The sequence below is a fragment of the Biomphalaria glabrata genome, chromosome 12 (genome assembly GCF_947242115.1).
Source record: "Biomphalaria glabrata chromosome 12, xgBioGlab47.1, whole genome shotgun sequence".
NCBI classification, from domain to species: Eukaryota; Metazoa; Mollusca; class Gastropoda; family Planorbidae; genus Biomphalaria; species Biomphalaria glabrata.
In genome coordinates, this window is record NC_074722.1 from 11,339,544 (window position 1) to 11,356,590 (window position 17,047).

Genomic DNA, 17,047 nt, shown 5'->3' on the forward strand with positions numbered 1-17,047 from the left:
ACAAAACTCGATTCGGAGAGTTAGTAAGAAAAAGCTCAGCCAATGTTCATATTAGCCTTGTCTTCACATGCTCAAAATGTTTGTTTTATCTGCGTATAGGAACATCACTGCATATTGTGAACTAGCAAAAGATTTCAACATCTCTTCTGTTTGTGAACTTATGAAATGGTTGTAGCATCACTGCATTTTGATAACTAATCAAATGATTGCGAGGCATGGTGTCTGAGCTGTAAAGCCCTTGGCTTCCGAACCGGGGGTCCCAGGTTCAAATCCTGGTAAAGACTGGGATTTTTAATTTCGGGATCTTTTGGTGTCTCTGAGTCCAAACAATTTTAATGGGTACCTGACATTAGTTGGGGAAAAGTAAAGGTGGTTGGTCATTGAGCTGGCCACATAACACCATTATTAACCCTGTGCCACAGAAACAGATGACCTTTACATCATCTGCCCTATATATTGCAAGATTTGAAAGGGGAACTTTAATCTTTTTAAATGATTGTATCACCTCTTCATTCTGAGTACAGGTCAAATGATTGTATCATTTCGGTATTTTGTGAACTAGTCAAATGATTGTTATCTTCTTTTTTTTTTATCCCATGTCCAAAGAAATCTAATTACTATTGAATTAATTAGTTTTAGGCTAATCTTCCCTTCCCGATCTAGCTGCAGGAACTCTTGTTTAGTTTTCCTGAAGGATTTACCATCCAGCTTAAATAGGTAACACTTGAGAATGTAGGCTCACCTTTTCCTGCGAATGTGCTAAAAACAAATATTTATGATATCTTGCACCGTTTGGAATCAAAGAATTCAGTAACACTTCCGCCATGTAGAAAACAAACTTGTGATTATTAATGATGGTGTGAAATGTCTTCGAATGGAGCCTACAAGGCACCTTGACGTGGTCACGGTCCGAGGTTATTCGGAGATTAAGAGCGCACTGAGGAAAGCCGACAAGGGACAATACGACAGTATCTATGTGTTTTTTACTGGGGACAAGGACCAGAACGGAGTGAGTTGGTGTCCGGACTGCGTTCGAGGTAAACTAAAGATTTAAAGAGCACAGTCCTACGCCATGATTAGATTACTTAAGCTTGATCTAGATATAAATCTAAATTTAGGCGTACCGTACATTGATACATACTACATACATATATAATGAGTATTTTATTACGTATATCTATCTTTCTCAAGCTAAATGGTTTGTCTTATTAAATGCAGACGTTACTTTAAAAAAAGATGATTACGTCATACATCTAGTCATGCATGTTAACCAAAGACTTAAATTCTGCCAAGTCATTGGTTTTCCTGGCTGGCTCAGGCAACCCATTCCATGATCTAATAGCACTAGGGAAGAAGGAGCATTCGTAAAAAAATTGTCCTTGCATATGGGACGAAGAATGTGCCTTTATCTTTGTGTCTTTCTGAGTATTTTATAAGATAAGATTTGATAGATAGACATTCGGCAGACAACGGCTTTGCATGTAACATATGCATGTTGCAACTGGGTTTTTGTAGTCATGTGAATCATCTTCGGAATCAAAGACATTGTCATTAGATCAATCTATCTATCTATCTATCACCCGGATGCCAAATGGAAAAAATGCTGAGCTTGCAGAAGGAATCAGACCCAAGACTAATTTACGCTACCATACACTTTTTAATTCACGTGGAAAAAGAAAGGGGGTCGGTCGAAAAAGCTAAAACAATGACTTTCAAGGCTCCACTCTAGCTACCACCTTCGTTTGGGAGAGACTTGTGTGTGTAGGCATATTGCTAACTCTCGTTACAAATCAAGGCGTATCTGTATAGGCCTATAAAGGAAAGGATCATGTAATTAGACATACATGATGCTGTATTACAATGTAACTAATATTGATCCATTTTTTGTCCTAAATTGTACATGTGTGCACGTGATCACTTTTTTTTCTTCGCTTTTTCCAAATCTGTAGCTGAACCATTTATACACGGGAGTCTGGACAAAACAAAAGGCCGCAGTATTTTTTTCTGGTGTTATGTTGGTGAAAGAGATAAGTGAGTAGCTTACCTTCGTTATAACAATCGTTAATTTATAACCTTATTATTTTATTAAGGGTTATGATCAATGTATCTGTAAAGGATGTTAAGATAGCCTATGTCTTAATTATCTTATTGATTCATAAACTCACTATGGCTAACAGTAGGATTACCAGATGTCCAGAAAAAGTGGAACATGTCCTCTTTTTTTAGGTCGAGTCCTACATTCGGCCTACTGGCTAAAGGTGTAAAAAGGTCCGTCCTTCATTCAATGCAATGGTGTATCCTTCAACACCCGAAGTCAATCTCATATCTTCTGGTTCGAAACCAAACTTACTAATAAATGATGTATTGTCATGCATTCCTAAAGGAATGGGGTATTGATGTGACTGATGTTGAGTAGTACAGAGCAACTGGAGATCGTAAGCTGGGCAGAAAGATGACGAGATAAACAGAGCCTCCTTCATCGTCTTCTGTTCGTATCTCCTGGGATAGTCTCGCTGATCAACGTACACTGAACAAAAGAGAAAAATAATAGACTCTCCAATGAGACACACTATAATACTCATACAGTACAATCAGTGATAAAACAGAAAGGAGAGCAGCTGGTCGTCCACTTTTACGGTATACTGATGTATGCTAACGCGACATAAAGCTCTTTAAAATCGACAAAGACAGCTGGGAAAAAGTGGCACTGGATAGATTCAAATGGACAGCGAGCATAAAGGAAGGATCCCGGTTTGCAGATGCCATACACAACAGTAGTAGAAAGAAGGGTGAAAGTGCAACGGCGCCTAGTGATTACAGAAGCCCAACCTGTGACTGCAGCTGTGTATCAAGGATTGGCCTCTTTAGTCACACAAGCAATTGCAAAGGGAAAAGATCATCTCTTGAGACGTAAATCCCACAGATTGTATTGACAAAAAAACGGGTACAGTGTTTGCGTAAAAGACAAACTATATTCCAAAAAGTCACTTTGTCTGAGAAAAATGCTTATTATAGCCTGTTTATAGGCCCTGGTATTTTTACAGCGTGTGATTCGCTGACCTGTTTCATCAATTTAGTTGTACGCCTAGTTGTTTTTGTTTTGTTCAATAACGTCTTGTTATTTTTGTTTTCGTCCTCTTTCATAAGATTTTTTTTTCTCCATTTTGTCCTTTTATGAGCTTGTAGATTTCTGGTAAGCCTAACTAACAGATTTTTTTTTTGGTTCATGCACATCAAAATAATAATCTTGACTGGTTCTTTATCGCATAGGTGGAAAAACCCAAAGAATCAGTTTCGAGTAGATCCCGTATTTCAGTTAAAGTGTATACCAACACTTATCAAGATCGGTACAGTAAGTGTTTTCTCTATTGTAGCCTACACAGATATTTAGATTTATACAAACATGGCCAGATAATATGCGTCTCTAGCTCTCGATCATGACATTTAAGACCATGCATTCAGTAGAATTCTGATTAATGACTATCTCTATAAGTATTTTAGAGTGCCTTGGCTGTATTCATCAAAAGTATCCCCCCCCCCCCCAGACTATGACTTGCAAATTTTGTCACGAAAGAATAAGAACCCTGAATACAGATACTTAATCGGATTATCCCATTAAAAATATAGACCTACCTAGAACAATCACTCAATAATGCATGGACAATAACAAGAAGCAATGAATGAAAATTTTAAGTAGATCACATATATATACACACATGCATACACCCCACCCCACACAAATTACGGATCATAATCATGAATCTCGCATAGGCCTATATCAAGTCCAGCTGTAGGTATGTATTGTTTTTGTTCGGCGTGAGTCCTAAACATTACTTTCTTAATTCTTTTATTCGTCATAATATGCAAGCCTGGGTCAGAATTATGTAATCAGTAAACAAAACATTTGTTCTCAATCAATCAATATCTAAGCTGAATATATTGCACAAACCCGAGCTTGTGTTTCCTTTTCTCTCTATTCAGCAGAAACGACTGACGGAGGCTCAGTGCTGCAGAGATGACCTATTGGATTTGATCTTTGACGACGATTCAGATGAGTGTCGAGCTTCCGCAAGAACCAACGTATCGAGCTCTGCCAGCAAACAATGTTGTATGTGCATTCTCTTTTGAAAACAGGCATTCCAGAATAAAAATCATGGACGAAATATGACACAGGAGGAGCCAACCGATCTTTGTGCATGCTGACAACTCAAGATCACACACAGATCCTCTGAGAATAGTTTATGAATGAAGTGGTAATACATATATAAGACTATATGACATGGGCGTAGCCAGGGGGGGGTTCTTGGGGTTCAAACCCCCCCCGAAATGAAATCCCCCCCCCCCCCGCAGGGGGGGGGACGGAATTAAGTGAGTGATTTTTGCTTTCATTTTGTTTATTTTAGGTGAGATTTTAATACTAAATCATCACTTACCACAGCACAGCCGAGGCAGTTTTGAGTTAAAAACCCTCTACCAGGGGGTTTTAAGTTTAAATCCCCCTACCAGGGTGTTTTGAGATTTTAAAAACCCCTATCAGGGGGTTTTGAGATACAAATCCCTCTACCAGAGGTTTTTGCAGTTAAATCCCCCTCTTCTATAAAACAAAACAAAAAAAATGCAAACAACAATCCCCAAATTCCAACAGCACAGTTGAGGAAGATTTTGATTTTAAAACCCCCTCTAAAATTTACGATAACCCCATCTTCAATATAAAAAAGCAAATTACACACTCAAAATTCTAGAGCGTAGCCAAAGGGGTTTTGAGTTTAACCCCCCTCCCCCTTCCAGTTGGGGTTTGAAGCTAAAAAGCACCTCTTCAATATAAAAAAAAGCAAGTTACACACTATAAAATCTATGAGCGTAGCCAAAGGGGTTTTGAGTTTAACCCCCCTCCCCCTTCCAGTTGGGGTTTGAAGCTAAAAAGTACCTCTTCAATATAAAAAAAAAGCAAGTTACACACTATAAAATCTATGAGCGTAGCCAAAGGGGTTTTGAGTTTAAAATTCCCCTACAGAGCGTTTAGAGTTGAAAACCTCTCTCTTCAATATTATTTTAAAGCAAACTACAGTCACCAAATTCTATGATCGTAGCTAAATGGGGTTTTGAATTAAAAACAAAACAAAAAAAAAAAACAGAGATTTTTTAGTTTAAAACCCCTCAACAGATGATTTGACGAAAAAAAATTTCCTTTTCGATATAAAATCTAAAGCGAAATACAGGCATGTAATTCCAAGAGCGTAGTCAAGAAAGGTTACAAATTTCTACCAGTGGCTGGGCTCCATTAATAAAGTGTGAATAGTCATCTGCCGAAATTGAAAAAACATTAAATGTGTCTCAACAAAGATGGCTAAGACAGATTTTAGGAGTCAGTCATAGAGATCGGGTCTAAATCAAAGAAATCATATGCCGAACTGGGAGTCGAATCCTTAGTAATGTTGTGACAGAGCGTCCCATGAGGTTTTGCGGGACATGTTTTCCGACAAAATGAATTACGCAAAATAAGAGTTGCGGAAACAGCTTGCCGGAAAATGCGCCGAACGGCGCGAGAGGGTCTAAGTCAGTAAGAATAGCACATTAGGTTTTTGAAATAAAACTTTTTAATAGCAAGATAATGCACTGTAGATACCTCAAAATATGCATTTTGTTGGCTTTCAATACCAGAAATAGTGCTCGGCGGCGGGGCTTCGCCCCGCGCTGGGGGAGCGCTGCAAACTCCCCCAGACCCCCTTGCTAGCAAGGGCGGTGAGTCTGCAATAAACAATAAACGTCTTCCGAAAGGGTCAGAATGTAATAAAGATTAATTATGTACACACACACATATAGGCCTATATATATATATAATTTTTTTTCGCGGCGGGGGGGGGGGGGGGGGGGTCGGAATCCCCCCCCCCAAAACCCTCCCCGAAAAAAAATCCTGGCTACGCCCATGCTATATGATATATCTACATGTCTGTAGGCCTACATTTATTATGTAGTCATGTATGCTCTCGTCCTCGATCAAGATACAGAGGACATTAAGACACAGGGGATTTAACTTACGACAGCCATCTGTTCTTGAGTTGTCAAAAGCTAATCCTGGCAGAACGATGGTTACAGCAGCAGTGTACAATAAGCCTGCGACTCACGTCTAAATAGTATCCACCATATTCATATTGCATAGCCTACTTGTGTGACAATTTGAAAAAGTATCAAAACCTGGTTTTAGAAGTTTGCCTCTTGATAAAAATTAGAGTTTTATTGTGAAACAACAGAACAGTGTTTGGTGCATCAAAATCATTAAGTTTTGAAACAATTAACAGTTAAAAACCAACAAACTGTTGCTTTCACAAAATCGACAGAACTAATGTAGTTATTCATTACTTCTTGTAATTCTAAGGCAATGTCTTCATTGACAATATTTTTGAAGAATTTTTTCTAAAAAAGATATATATATATATATATCAAATCAAAAGTAAACTTCATTATCTTAGTAAAAGTATATTCTATATTTAAACACTATGCTTATGCTCCATAAAAGTAAAACAATAAGCTAACGTATTATTAAAAATTACTCATACATAATTTTGTTGTTTCGTCTAAGAAATCTTTCAATTGTGCAATTATTTTATTCCTTCCTTGTACATAAAAAGTAAAAAAAAAATAATAAGACCTCTACATTTTATTTAGATGATTATGTAATGTAAAAAAAAAAAAATTCAATGGAGGTGACATGATAAAATGGAGACTTGGTGTGGAGTGGTTTTGAGCCGAGAGGGTCTTGGGTTCAAACATAAGTGAAGGATGGATTTTAAGCCTCAGGGTTTTAAATCCACCCAATGGGTACCTGACATAAGTTGAGTCAAGTTAATGTGATTGGTTGTTGTGCTGGCCACATGATGCTCTCATTAACCATTGGCGAAAGAAACAGATGACCTTTACATCATCTGCCATAAAGATCACAAGGTCTAAAAAGGTTATATTGTAATGTATGGTAAAGCCCAAGAAATGAATTCAGTTAATAATCATTTAGTTGGTATATATTAAATGAGTTTGAAACTTTTAAAATCCAACTTACACAAATTATACATCATAATCATCTAAAAATGTTTTTTTGATCTAAGAGATTATGCATAAATACTAGATAATGTGGCCACTAAGAATCCAAAGGCCTTTTCACTTTCACAATGGTCTTAAAAGCAAAAAGTAAAGTTGAATGTTCTAGGTTTAAATCCTGGCCATCAAGAATATGAGTGGCTAAAACTGATGGATAAAGTAAAATGTATTGGTCACTCTGCTGGCCAGATACAATTTTTACAAACTAAAATAAACATGTAACATTGTGCTCTACCTGCTCAGACTCTTTAAGGAAGATATTTAAATAAAAAAAAAATCATCACAAGTAATTCTCTAACATGATATTATTGTATACAGTACAAATAAAAAAATCAGACCAGAATCATTAAAAAAAATGTTTTAATGTAAAATAACAAAAATATGGCTAAATTTTTTTCTTCTTCTTCATCAATTTTTGAGGTCCAAGTATTTTGAAAGTTGTCCTGCAAATATAGAAATATGAACATATTAGTGCTAAGAAGTTTTGAAAGTAGCCTACTCTTAGTGAAGAAAAAAAAATCTCATTTTTTTATTGACACATAATAAAACAATTACAAATATAATTTACAAATAATATAAAAAAGTACAATGAAGTAATGAACAAAATATAATATTAATATATAAAAAATATATAAAAAATGACCAGACAAAATCTTTTTGAGGTGAGGAGAATGAGAAATGTAGCTACTGACAGTGTAGAAAGCATACTACTAGCACCAGAAAAAAATAATTCCTAAATACCCTCAAGACTATACAATTTAGGACATTTGTCCAAAAAGAAAAATAAGCCAACAACATAAGAATCACTATGTCTTACAAGGATATGATTATGTTAATGTGTACTTACTGACAGGTTGAACAAATAGGACTGAATGTACAATAAACTGAAAACAAAACATTTGACAAGTAAATAAAACAATGAAGTGTATTCTGTCTTTGAAATATGTTACTTAAAAAAGAATATCCTTTCTTAACAGATATTCTACAAAAAATATTTGTAATGATTAAAGGCTTTTGATAAAAACAAAAAAAAAATCCTCAGCCCTTTAAAATGTTTCTATTTTTGTATTATGATATAGAGACTCATATAACCCAAGACAAAAGTATCCCACTTTTAATGACTGCTGTAAGGTGGCAAAAGATGATAAATTGTTTTTAAACTATAAATCTTTTAAACCAAGAGCTACGTAAAGTTTTCAAAATGACCTTCATCTTAAAATACTATGAGAAAAGTTGTATTGTGTGAATTGTAAAAGGAGAATACCATCAAAATATCCAATGGACAAATGTGACTAGTTTTTAAAATGATTTTTTGAAATAGTCTTTATTTTCGTAATGTTGTAAATGTGATTTTAATAGAGTGTACTTCTGACATAATGTATACATTTCACAAATAAGCTGCACCGCGACCATTTATTATAGAAGGCCTCAACACTGACCTGAGACAATATGTGGGCAGTGGAGACCAATAGTTGGTTGCCACGACACACAGACCAATGATGTGCCAAAAAGCCCACAGCCCACAGGTTGTGATGTTGCAGGTCAGTGTTCAGGCCATCTATAAATATTGGTTTGGGTTGCAATAATTTGAAATATATCTTCTTTGGTTAAACATTGAAGTGGTGTGAATACATTTTAAGAGTATGGTGACATCAAGGGGTGAGCACTACTCAAAATAATAATAATTATGTTTTGTTTGATATAAAATGTAGATTGTTCAAACTAAGCTCTAGAAAACATATAAACTGACATAATGTACATAACAAATATTTAAGCAAACACTATATATATATATATATAATTTGATCAAATTTTTCTATGTTCTGAATGATGGTCATAATTCAATGTAAGTAAACCAGTCAGGAGTTTTCTTGTTAGTCTTATCGTTATTTATCATACAAAGAATCTAATCATTGTAACTTCTTATTGTCAACTTTAGTGTTAATCTGTATGGTGTAAGTCATTGTCACATTTGATATTTAAGGATATTTTATTTTTAAGCTATTAAGATGTAGTCTGTATCATACATTCTATCTTTATAAGTCTTAGAAAAATCCTTACTAGAAAGACAAACAGAGCAGACGTATCCTATGTCTATGAGATTTCGATGACAAAAACAAGCAGCTCTGTAATCTACTTGAGCACGAGGTGGCAGGGTCATTTTTGACCTCATCTCAAAGTCTGGCAGGAAAACCCACTGGAATAGATATAAATACAAAAGCTTTTTTTGAAGAAGCTGAAAATTTAGCTAAAATAAAAATAAATATTAAAAAATTGCAATTATTGTTAGTGGTAGAGCCATAGTTTTTATGTACAACAGATGGATAAAGTTTGATTTCTGGTATTCGGAACTATGGTATTTTAGGACTTCCCAGGGTCCACCCAACTTCAATGAGTATTTGACATATTTTGGGGCATGTAAACAAGATAGTTGTTACTGATGGCTATAGAAACAGATAAGATCTACTCCATGGATTGCAAGGTCTGAAGGGACACTAAGCATTACTTTTTCATTTTAGACTTACAAGTAGAGAGGCTAATAGTTATATTTGTTGAATAAATGGAGTTGATTCATTTAGAGTCAAAACTGATTCTGAGATTTGGTACATCTTTTAAAAATTTAACTGGACTAAAAGAATTATTTAAAACATTTGGTCAAAATTCTAGCCCCACATCTCTTCGAAATACTCTTTTCACTGCTAATCCACCACGCGTTTGACGAATCTACCAAAGGCTTAAGATTTGATGGCAAACTCTTGAATATTGCCTAACTGAGAAGTTTACTAAAGCCATCATTTATCTAAATAGAAGAAAAAAAGAATCCTTTAAAACCTTTATTGCAAATAAAGTTTAACTATTTTAGACCAACAAGTTAACATATGATCAGCAAAATGATGAATCACAAGCTTATTTCTCTCTCCATGAAGTTTACTATTTAGCCAAGCGCATATGCTTAAATTTTTTAATTTTTTTTTTTCATGTAAAAAAAATAAATAAAACAATATTAAAATGTCTGAATCATGATGTGCATTTCTAGTTAACTACTTTATAACTAAATTGCAAGTCTTACTGTAAGATACTGTAAAAGCCCAAGTGGTTGAGGAATTTTCAGGTAAGTACCACCAGTAATATCACAGGCCTAAAAAAAAATTAATGGTAAAAAAAATATCTTTTTTCTCTTAATTTACTTAAAATTTATTACATCTAGTAATTAATTTCAAGACATTTGTATCAATGATCCCAATTAAATTTACATGATGTAATAAACAATCTAAAATAAATTTACTAGAGTTAAGGTATAAAATAAACAATCTCATATAAATTATAGCTAAAAAGTTAAGGCATACACCAAAATAATCTAAAATAAATTATGAGTTAACTCTCTCCTGATTGACGATACCATGTTGATTTGATCCCATTACATTAACTAATTTTTGGGTTTGTTAACTTTAATTTGTGTTATATAAAAAGGGCGTACATTTATATATACCAATTATAACATTTTCTGATTAAGAGAAAACCGTTATTGAAGTTTAACCCTAACAGGCTAGTGAAATACAAATGGGAAAAATTAATAATTCCTTCTGAAGATGGAAAATAATTACGTAGAGATAGAGTTAAGGTATAAAATAAACAGTCAAAAATAAATTATGAGTTAAGGTATACAGGAATGTACCAAGATAACTTGAATGAAAGATAAGGTTTACCTGCTGTAAGAGACCTGAATCAGCATCTAGAACACAAGCATCTATAATGATATTCTGGTGAATAGATGACACATGGAAGTAAATTTTCAACATAATTCCTGAGATGTGAGATACTTAATATACATATAAAGAAAAGATTGCGCTACTGCATGCTCTGGCCACAAAGGCTTTTAAAACATTATTTCCTTACTTTTGTTTTTGAACAACTGTGAATTTCAAGAGTATATGCTTGCTTTTCAATATTTAATAGATGTTAACAAAATACTGCTAAGTATTAGCAAAGATGATTAGTCCCTTCTTCCTTTATCAAAATAATAAGTTTGATGGCAATCTAAGTGTTTTTGAGTAGATAATAATATATTTTTCATGGGCAATGGTGATGACTTAACCAATTAAAAAGAAGCCATTTTTTTTTATTGATCAGTTTCATAATTATTTTTGCAAGTAAGAAATGATAAAAACTTTTTTCAAGAAAGCAAGCAATGTATACTCAATATTTAAGTTAGCAGCTTATCCTATCATTCCAAACATAAATGAGATTTTCTTTTTAGTAATAAGTAAATAAAAATTCTATAACAACTGATAGTAACCTGCTTTTGAGCTGTAAAAACTGCATTCATAAAGTTCATGTATTGCGATGGACAATCCTCTGAGCCTTTTATTATCTAAATATAAAATCAAAAGTATTCATTGCAAGAAAATTGTTTAGGTGCTGAATGTAGTAGGAAATAAATTTATTTAAACTAATTTGACTAATATATTTGTGTTAGAGAGATGGTGGAGGAGAAATTAAAAAACAAAACAAAATGAAGACAATTTTCGACTTAACAAAAGACTACTCCTAATTTGGTTTTATTTTCTCTAGTTAATGAGTCTTTGTACATATCCCAATTGGAATTAAATATATTAAAATAATATTCTTCACATACATAATTTTTTTTATATACTTCATATTGAGAAACTATGAAAAAAGTTTATTTAAAGTTCATATAAGTAATTTAGGAGAGGATATAATGTATCTAATCAAATCTCTTATAAAAGCCTGATTATCTCTGAGAAAAAAAAATGCATGTAACAGTAAGCAACTTAAAGTGGCAGAGAAACAAATATTGAGAATCTGCCCCATAAACCAAAAAACTCTCAAAGGAAATGCTAATCATTTCTTGTTGTTATATAAATGTGTTTGTAAATAAATATATATATATATGTGTGTGTATAATAGAAAGATGTTACCAAGATTCTAGAGGTTAAGGTTTCTCCAATAGGGCACTCTTTTCCAAGTCTGTGTATATCTGTATCAATTATAAAGGAAAAGCAACCACTATCATACATTTATGTAATAATAAAAATCAACTGATTAGTGGCAATTATAGAAAGGCCAAGATCAAAGACCAGGGGGGAAACTACAACAGATAAAAGACATTAAATATTTCAGATTACAGCTTTGAAATTGATTCACTTGCCACTGATGGCAAAAAAAGTAGAAGTAGATAGTTTTACAAACTTTGGGAAGAACACAGCTGGTTAACAGCACACCTGTAACTAGATCAATTGGACACTTGTAACAAGATAAATATTATCCATTGCATATCTTCCTTTAAAAAAAAGAACTAGATGTATTATTATATTCAAAGTTAATTAAACATTTTAAAAAGTTGGTAATATAGGCACACACTTTGTAATATCAATGAAAATAAAATGGGTTTATGAAAATAAATGAAACCCAGAATCTGTAGGATGGGCTTTATCAATTTCTATAATGAATCAATTTTTTTTCTCAATTAACACATTTCCTAAGTCTCTGCCATTATTGAGTTAAAAATCTTAAGTTATTTTTTATAGAATTAAAACATGTTTGCGTTCATTGAATGTTATGTTTTATATATAAATCTGCTCTGAATTCCTAGTATGCATATACACAAAGGATACAACATAGTGCTTTACACATGGCCCCAGCAACTAAGGAATCAGAAGGAAGCTCCACAGGCTCAAACATTTCATCAAGTTTTTGCTTATCTGCAGATTAAAAATATATATGTAAATCTATCTATCAGTGGTCCAGAAGGATTCTTACAGATAAAATATCACATGCTAAATCTAGGTCTAAAGTTCATCTTGTGCGCTATTGTACAAATGTTTATTCTAATCCTGTACTGTTTTTTGTAATGCACAATTGTAAAACAAATTTCCTAATGGATAATAAAGATTATTATTATTATTATGTCACCCTGGAACTGCCAGGGTTAGGTTTTGCTAAAGAGAAACAAAAATTCATTGTAGTCTCTTTATCAGTGTCTACAGCAGACCCGCCCTCTGAAAGACAAGAGAATCTTTTTAGGAATGTTAAGGGCCTTGAAGGTATCTGTGAGGACAGTTATCACTATCCCCTCAGTTGTTATAACAATGTATGGTTTCTCTTGCTCTTGCTGATGTGGGACTTCTACTAACAATTTTTTTGAACATATTGGCATCAATTTAATTGGAGATATTGGAATTCATAAAATTTTGAAAAATTAAATACATTGAGTAAATTCTATGATAACAAAATATACAGCTTGAAAAAAACAACAACTAACCAGATGCAATTAATTTTTTTATTTCTGATCGCAGCTGATTCTCCACTTGGTTGAAAACTTCAAACTGTCCATCTAATGGTGCTTTGGGAGGTGAAGTGTGTTCAGATGGAGGTCGTGGATACAGAAACACACTTTAAAAATAAAAAAATAAGAAATAGAAAAATAATCTTTATATTACTAGAATAAATAGCACAAAGAAAATGTTTTAAATACACTGTTAAAAAAAATTACCTGTGATCTGTGTGTGCCGCTATGACTGCAAGTTTATTTTTATGATTTAACATGAGGTGAGAGTTGGCTAGTACAGCCACGCTGTCCACACAATGGGTCAAGTTCAACTGAAAAGTTTATGAAAACAAAAAAAAAAAAAACAAAACAATGATAATTTGTTTTTGTTAAGTTTTGCTCTTATAAGCATTTTATAGCTGAAAATGCATTTTATAAGACTGCCTGTTTAAACATTTGTTTAAATTCTACATTTTTCACACAAAGATACACTTAAGATTTCCCTTAGAGAATATTAGACCATAACTTCTACCGGAGCAAATTTAGATCAAGATCAATTTTTTTTTGGTAGAAGACAAAAGTATTGAAGTTTTAAGTTTAAGTCAATCACCATACCTTCTCTCCTGAAAGCCTTTTTTTCCCCCACCATATGGGATTGGTGTCTAATATAATAACCAATAAACTACTGCAAAGTTTATCTGGAGAAATAAAAAAATCTTCATTTATTACTATACACATAAAAATGATATATATATATATAACAGTTAGGATAACAAAAACAAAATGAAACTTAAATTAAATCTAAATTCGTACCATTCTTGAGCACATACAAAACATCTTATAAACCCAGACAAGATGTTATTTTATTTCTATTTAGATTAAAAGTCTAAGTAGATCACTAAAGATAGATATGTTATTATTATATAAATATCTAGATCCTATATCAAAGTCAACTAGATTACTAGATATCTAGATCTAAATTTATTTTTTTAAATTTTATCTAGACTATTTAGATTTGTATCCTATCCCTATCTACTTTTAGACAAAAGTAGATAGTAGTATCCTAGATTCTAGCTCTAGTAAATCAAAGCACAACTAGATGTATATCTAGATCCTATTCTCACTAAAAAAAATATATATTGACTACACTATTATATAAAGTAGTATATATATAGTCTAGATCTAGGTCTGTCTGAAGTTATTTTAGTAAAAAGTAAATTTAAAGATTTACTACTCTAGATGATATGATAGATCTACATTCTAATCTAATATATAATATATATATATATATATATATATATATATATATATATATATATATATATATATATATATATATATATTATCAGTAATTAAACTAATTCTAAAGATCTCCTCGATATATAGTCAGACTTACAGTAACTGATCACATATGATACATATTTGGAGACATATTCACCAAAGATATCTCCACATATTTATCTTCTATTATTTTTTTCTTCAGATTTCTTAAAAGCTAATTAATACTATATAAATATAGAGGTTGCATGCTGGCTCTATTTGTTTAAACATCAGACACATTTAGTTTTATATTTTTGCTATACAATACAGATCAGCTTTAGTTTGAAGTTGACATGTATGGAAATTTCCATCGTTCTATTTCTCCAGAAGAAGGGCAGTGGACCGTGACTTAGTGCTATTTTTAAGCCTAATGGTAAATAATTCACATGAAATTGGTATAGTAGTCTTGTAATTCAACGGTGCCAGCTCTGAAAGTTTCAGTATCAGTATAAACAGTGGAGTTAAACAAGGATGTATCCTGGCCCCAACCCTCTTTGGAATACTATTTTCACTGCTAATCCACAACGCGTTTGACAAATCCACCAAAGGCATCTATCACCATTCCAGATTTGATGGCAAACTCCTAAACATTGCCAGACTGAGGGCCAAAACTAAAATCAGAAACACCCTCGTAAGAGATATAATATGTTATTCACGGATGACACAGCGGTAGTGGCACACACACAAGAGAAACTTCAGTCACTAATGTTCCGCTTCTCTCAGGCCTGTAAAGAATATGGCTTAACTATTAGCATGAAGAAAATAAAAGTTATGGGACCACCTGCTACAGCACCACCCTCCATCCTCATGGACGATAACAAGCTGGACGCCGTAAATGAATTTTACTATCTGGGATCCACAATTCAAGGTGACTTGTCTCTAGAAGAGGAGATAAAAAAACGCATAGGGAAGGCTGCCTCGACCTTTGCTAGGCTCAGGCCAAGAGTTTGGAAAACCAGAAGCTCACTACAGTGACCAAAGTAGAAGTCTACAAGGCATGCATTATAAGTACACTACTGTAAGGCAGTGAATCATGGACCACCTAAGCAAAGCAAGAGAGAAAACTAAACTCATTCCATTTGCTATGTCTCCGTAGGATCTTGAAAAAAAAAGTGTGCAATACTGAGATCCTAGTGCGAACAGGTATTCCCAGCATATTTACAGCCCTCAGACAACACCGCTTACGCTGGCTTGGACATGTTCGCCGGATGGAGGACAATCACATCTTGAATGTCATCCTCTATGGACAACTCGCGACTGGCTCAAGAAAAACTGGGCACTCCCACCTCAGTTACATAGATGCAATAAAACCCCAAATCAGTGAACATCAATACTGACCATTGGGAATACATAGCTCTAGACTGCACCAGATGGAGAGAGACATTGACCAAGAAAGCTACGGACAGTGAAAGAACATGGGTCTCAGCTCAGGAAGAAAAATGTACAATATATGAAAAATGGCCAGCTCCTCTACCACCGAAGCAAAAGCCTGTGATATTTGTGGACGGGAGTGTCTCTCCTAAATAGGGCTCCACAGCCACATGAGGAAGTGTGTGAGGTGAACCATAGTCATTCTACAACTGAAGGAGTCTTGTAAAAAGATGGGGAAACATATGGTTTCTTTCCTTATGTTTTAAATTGAACTGAAGTCAAAAAGATTGTTTAATTGTTACTATATTGATCTATATTTAACAATAATTTAATTTAATAGTAACCAAAGAGTAGGTAGAATTAGAGTCTAATTAGTAATTAGACAGGAAATGCAACATGTTAGAGGTGCTAGAATGAGTGACAATACTCACAATAGACTGAATAGAATTCAATAGATAGAGACGCTTAGAATAGAAGACTCCAATCCATGACCATTTAAATTATAAATAAACGATTCAAAATTTTAATAAAGCAAAGCGTTCTCCAGTACTTTAAAAAAATAATTTTCATTTACATAACATTATAGATCTAGATCTAAATCATGATTGTGATTAGATCTAGAGTCATTAATATTATAAAATTATTAAAATATAAACATCTCTGAGTCCGAGTCTGAAGCCTCGGCTCGGCAAAAAAGCAACATCGTAAATCAAATAAAATATGTACCACGAATACAAGATCTAGACTCTATTACCTGATGACATTTTATATTAGATATATATCTAATATATATTGTAATCTAGTTTATTTTTTCTACTATGGAAATGTAATTTTGTAACTTGATTTAGATTTCTAATCTAGATCCAACCGTTTTACCATTTATGATAACTACACAGCATGTCTCCATATTGTTTATAGAGCACAATCAAAACATTAATTAAAATCTAGATCTAAATTTGAATCTAGGTCAACAAA

General features: G+C 33.3%; 2 protein-coding genes across 4 annotated transcripts; one reads left to right on the forward strand and one right to left on the reverse strand.

Moving 5' to 3' along the window:
* Nucleotides 1-826: 826 nt before the first annotated feature.
* Nucleotides 827-5,818, forward strand: LOC106075493 (thioredoxin domain-containing protein 17-like). Of its 2 annotated transcripts, none has more exons than XM_056005210.1 (4): nt 827-1,037; nt 1,950-2,031; nt 3,271-3,352; nt 3,982-5,818. In XM_056005210.1, the coding sequence occupies exons 1-4, from the start codon at nt 875-877 to the stop codon at nt 4,126-4,128; spliced, it is 474 nt and encodes a 157-aa protein (XP_055861185.1). In that variant the 5' UTR covers nt 827-874; the 3' UTR covers nt 4,129-5,818. The 2 variants fall into 2 exon arrangements, with proteins under 2 accessions (XP_055861185.1, XP_055861186.1); XM_056005211.1 differs by having other exon boundaries at nt 3,985-5,818.
* A 1,617-nt stretch (nt 5,819-7,435) lies between these two features.
* On the reverse strand, nt 7,436-17,004 carry LOC106056176 (general transcription factor IIH subunit 3-like). 2 transcript variants are annotated; one of them, XM_056006034.1, is made up of 12 exons: nt 16,827-17,004; nt 13,997-14,079; nt 13,607-13,713; nt 13,376-13,506; nt 12,729-12,815; nt 12,033-12,091; nt 11,390-11,464; nt 10,800-10,853; nt 10,163-10,231; nt 9,154-9,289; nt 7,940-7,976; nt 7,436-7,535 (listed from the first exon to the last, which is right to left on the reverse strand). In XM_056006034.1, exons 1-12 carry the CDS (start codon nt 16,834-16,836, stop codon nt 7,478-7,480), a joined length of 906 nt encoding a protein of 301 aa, XP_055862009.1. In that variant the 5' UTR covers nt 16,837-17,004; the 3' UTR covers nt 7,436-7,477. The 2 variants fall into 2 exon arrangements, with proteins under 2 accessions (XP_055862009.1, XP_055862008.1); XM_056006033.1 differs by having other exon boundaries at nt 16,949-16,994.
* Nucleotides 17,005-17,047: the final 43 nt, after the last annotated feature.

Excerpts from the sequence above, each read along its gene's own strand:
- LOC106056176 (XM_056006033.1), bottom strand. The coding sequence starts at position 16,979 with ATGGAGACATGCTGTGTAGTTATCATAAATG. Across the intron at positions 9,290-10,162 it reads GGCTTTTACAGTATCTTACA|TGGGTTTTCCTGCCAGACTT; the intron begins GTAAGACTTGCA and ends TATCTATTCCAG. Across the intron at positions 7,536-7,939 it reads CCTATTTGTTCAACCTGTCA|GACAACTTTCAAAATACTTG; the intron begins GTAAGTACACAT and ends CTATATTTGCAG.
- LOC106075493 (XM_056005210.1), top strand. The coding sequence starts at position 875 with ATGGAGCCTACAAGGCACCTTGACGTGGTCACGGTCCGAGGTTATTCG. Across the intron at positions 1,038-1,949 it reads GTGTCCGGACTGCGTTCGAG|CTGAACCATTTATACACGGG; the intron begins GTAAACTAAAGA and ends CCAAATCTGTAG. Across the intron at positions 2,032-3,270 it reads TATGTTGGTGAAAGAGATAA|GTGGAAAAACCCAAAGAATC; the intron begins GTGAGTAGCTTA and ends TTTATCGCATAG.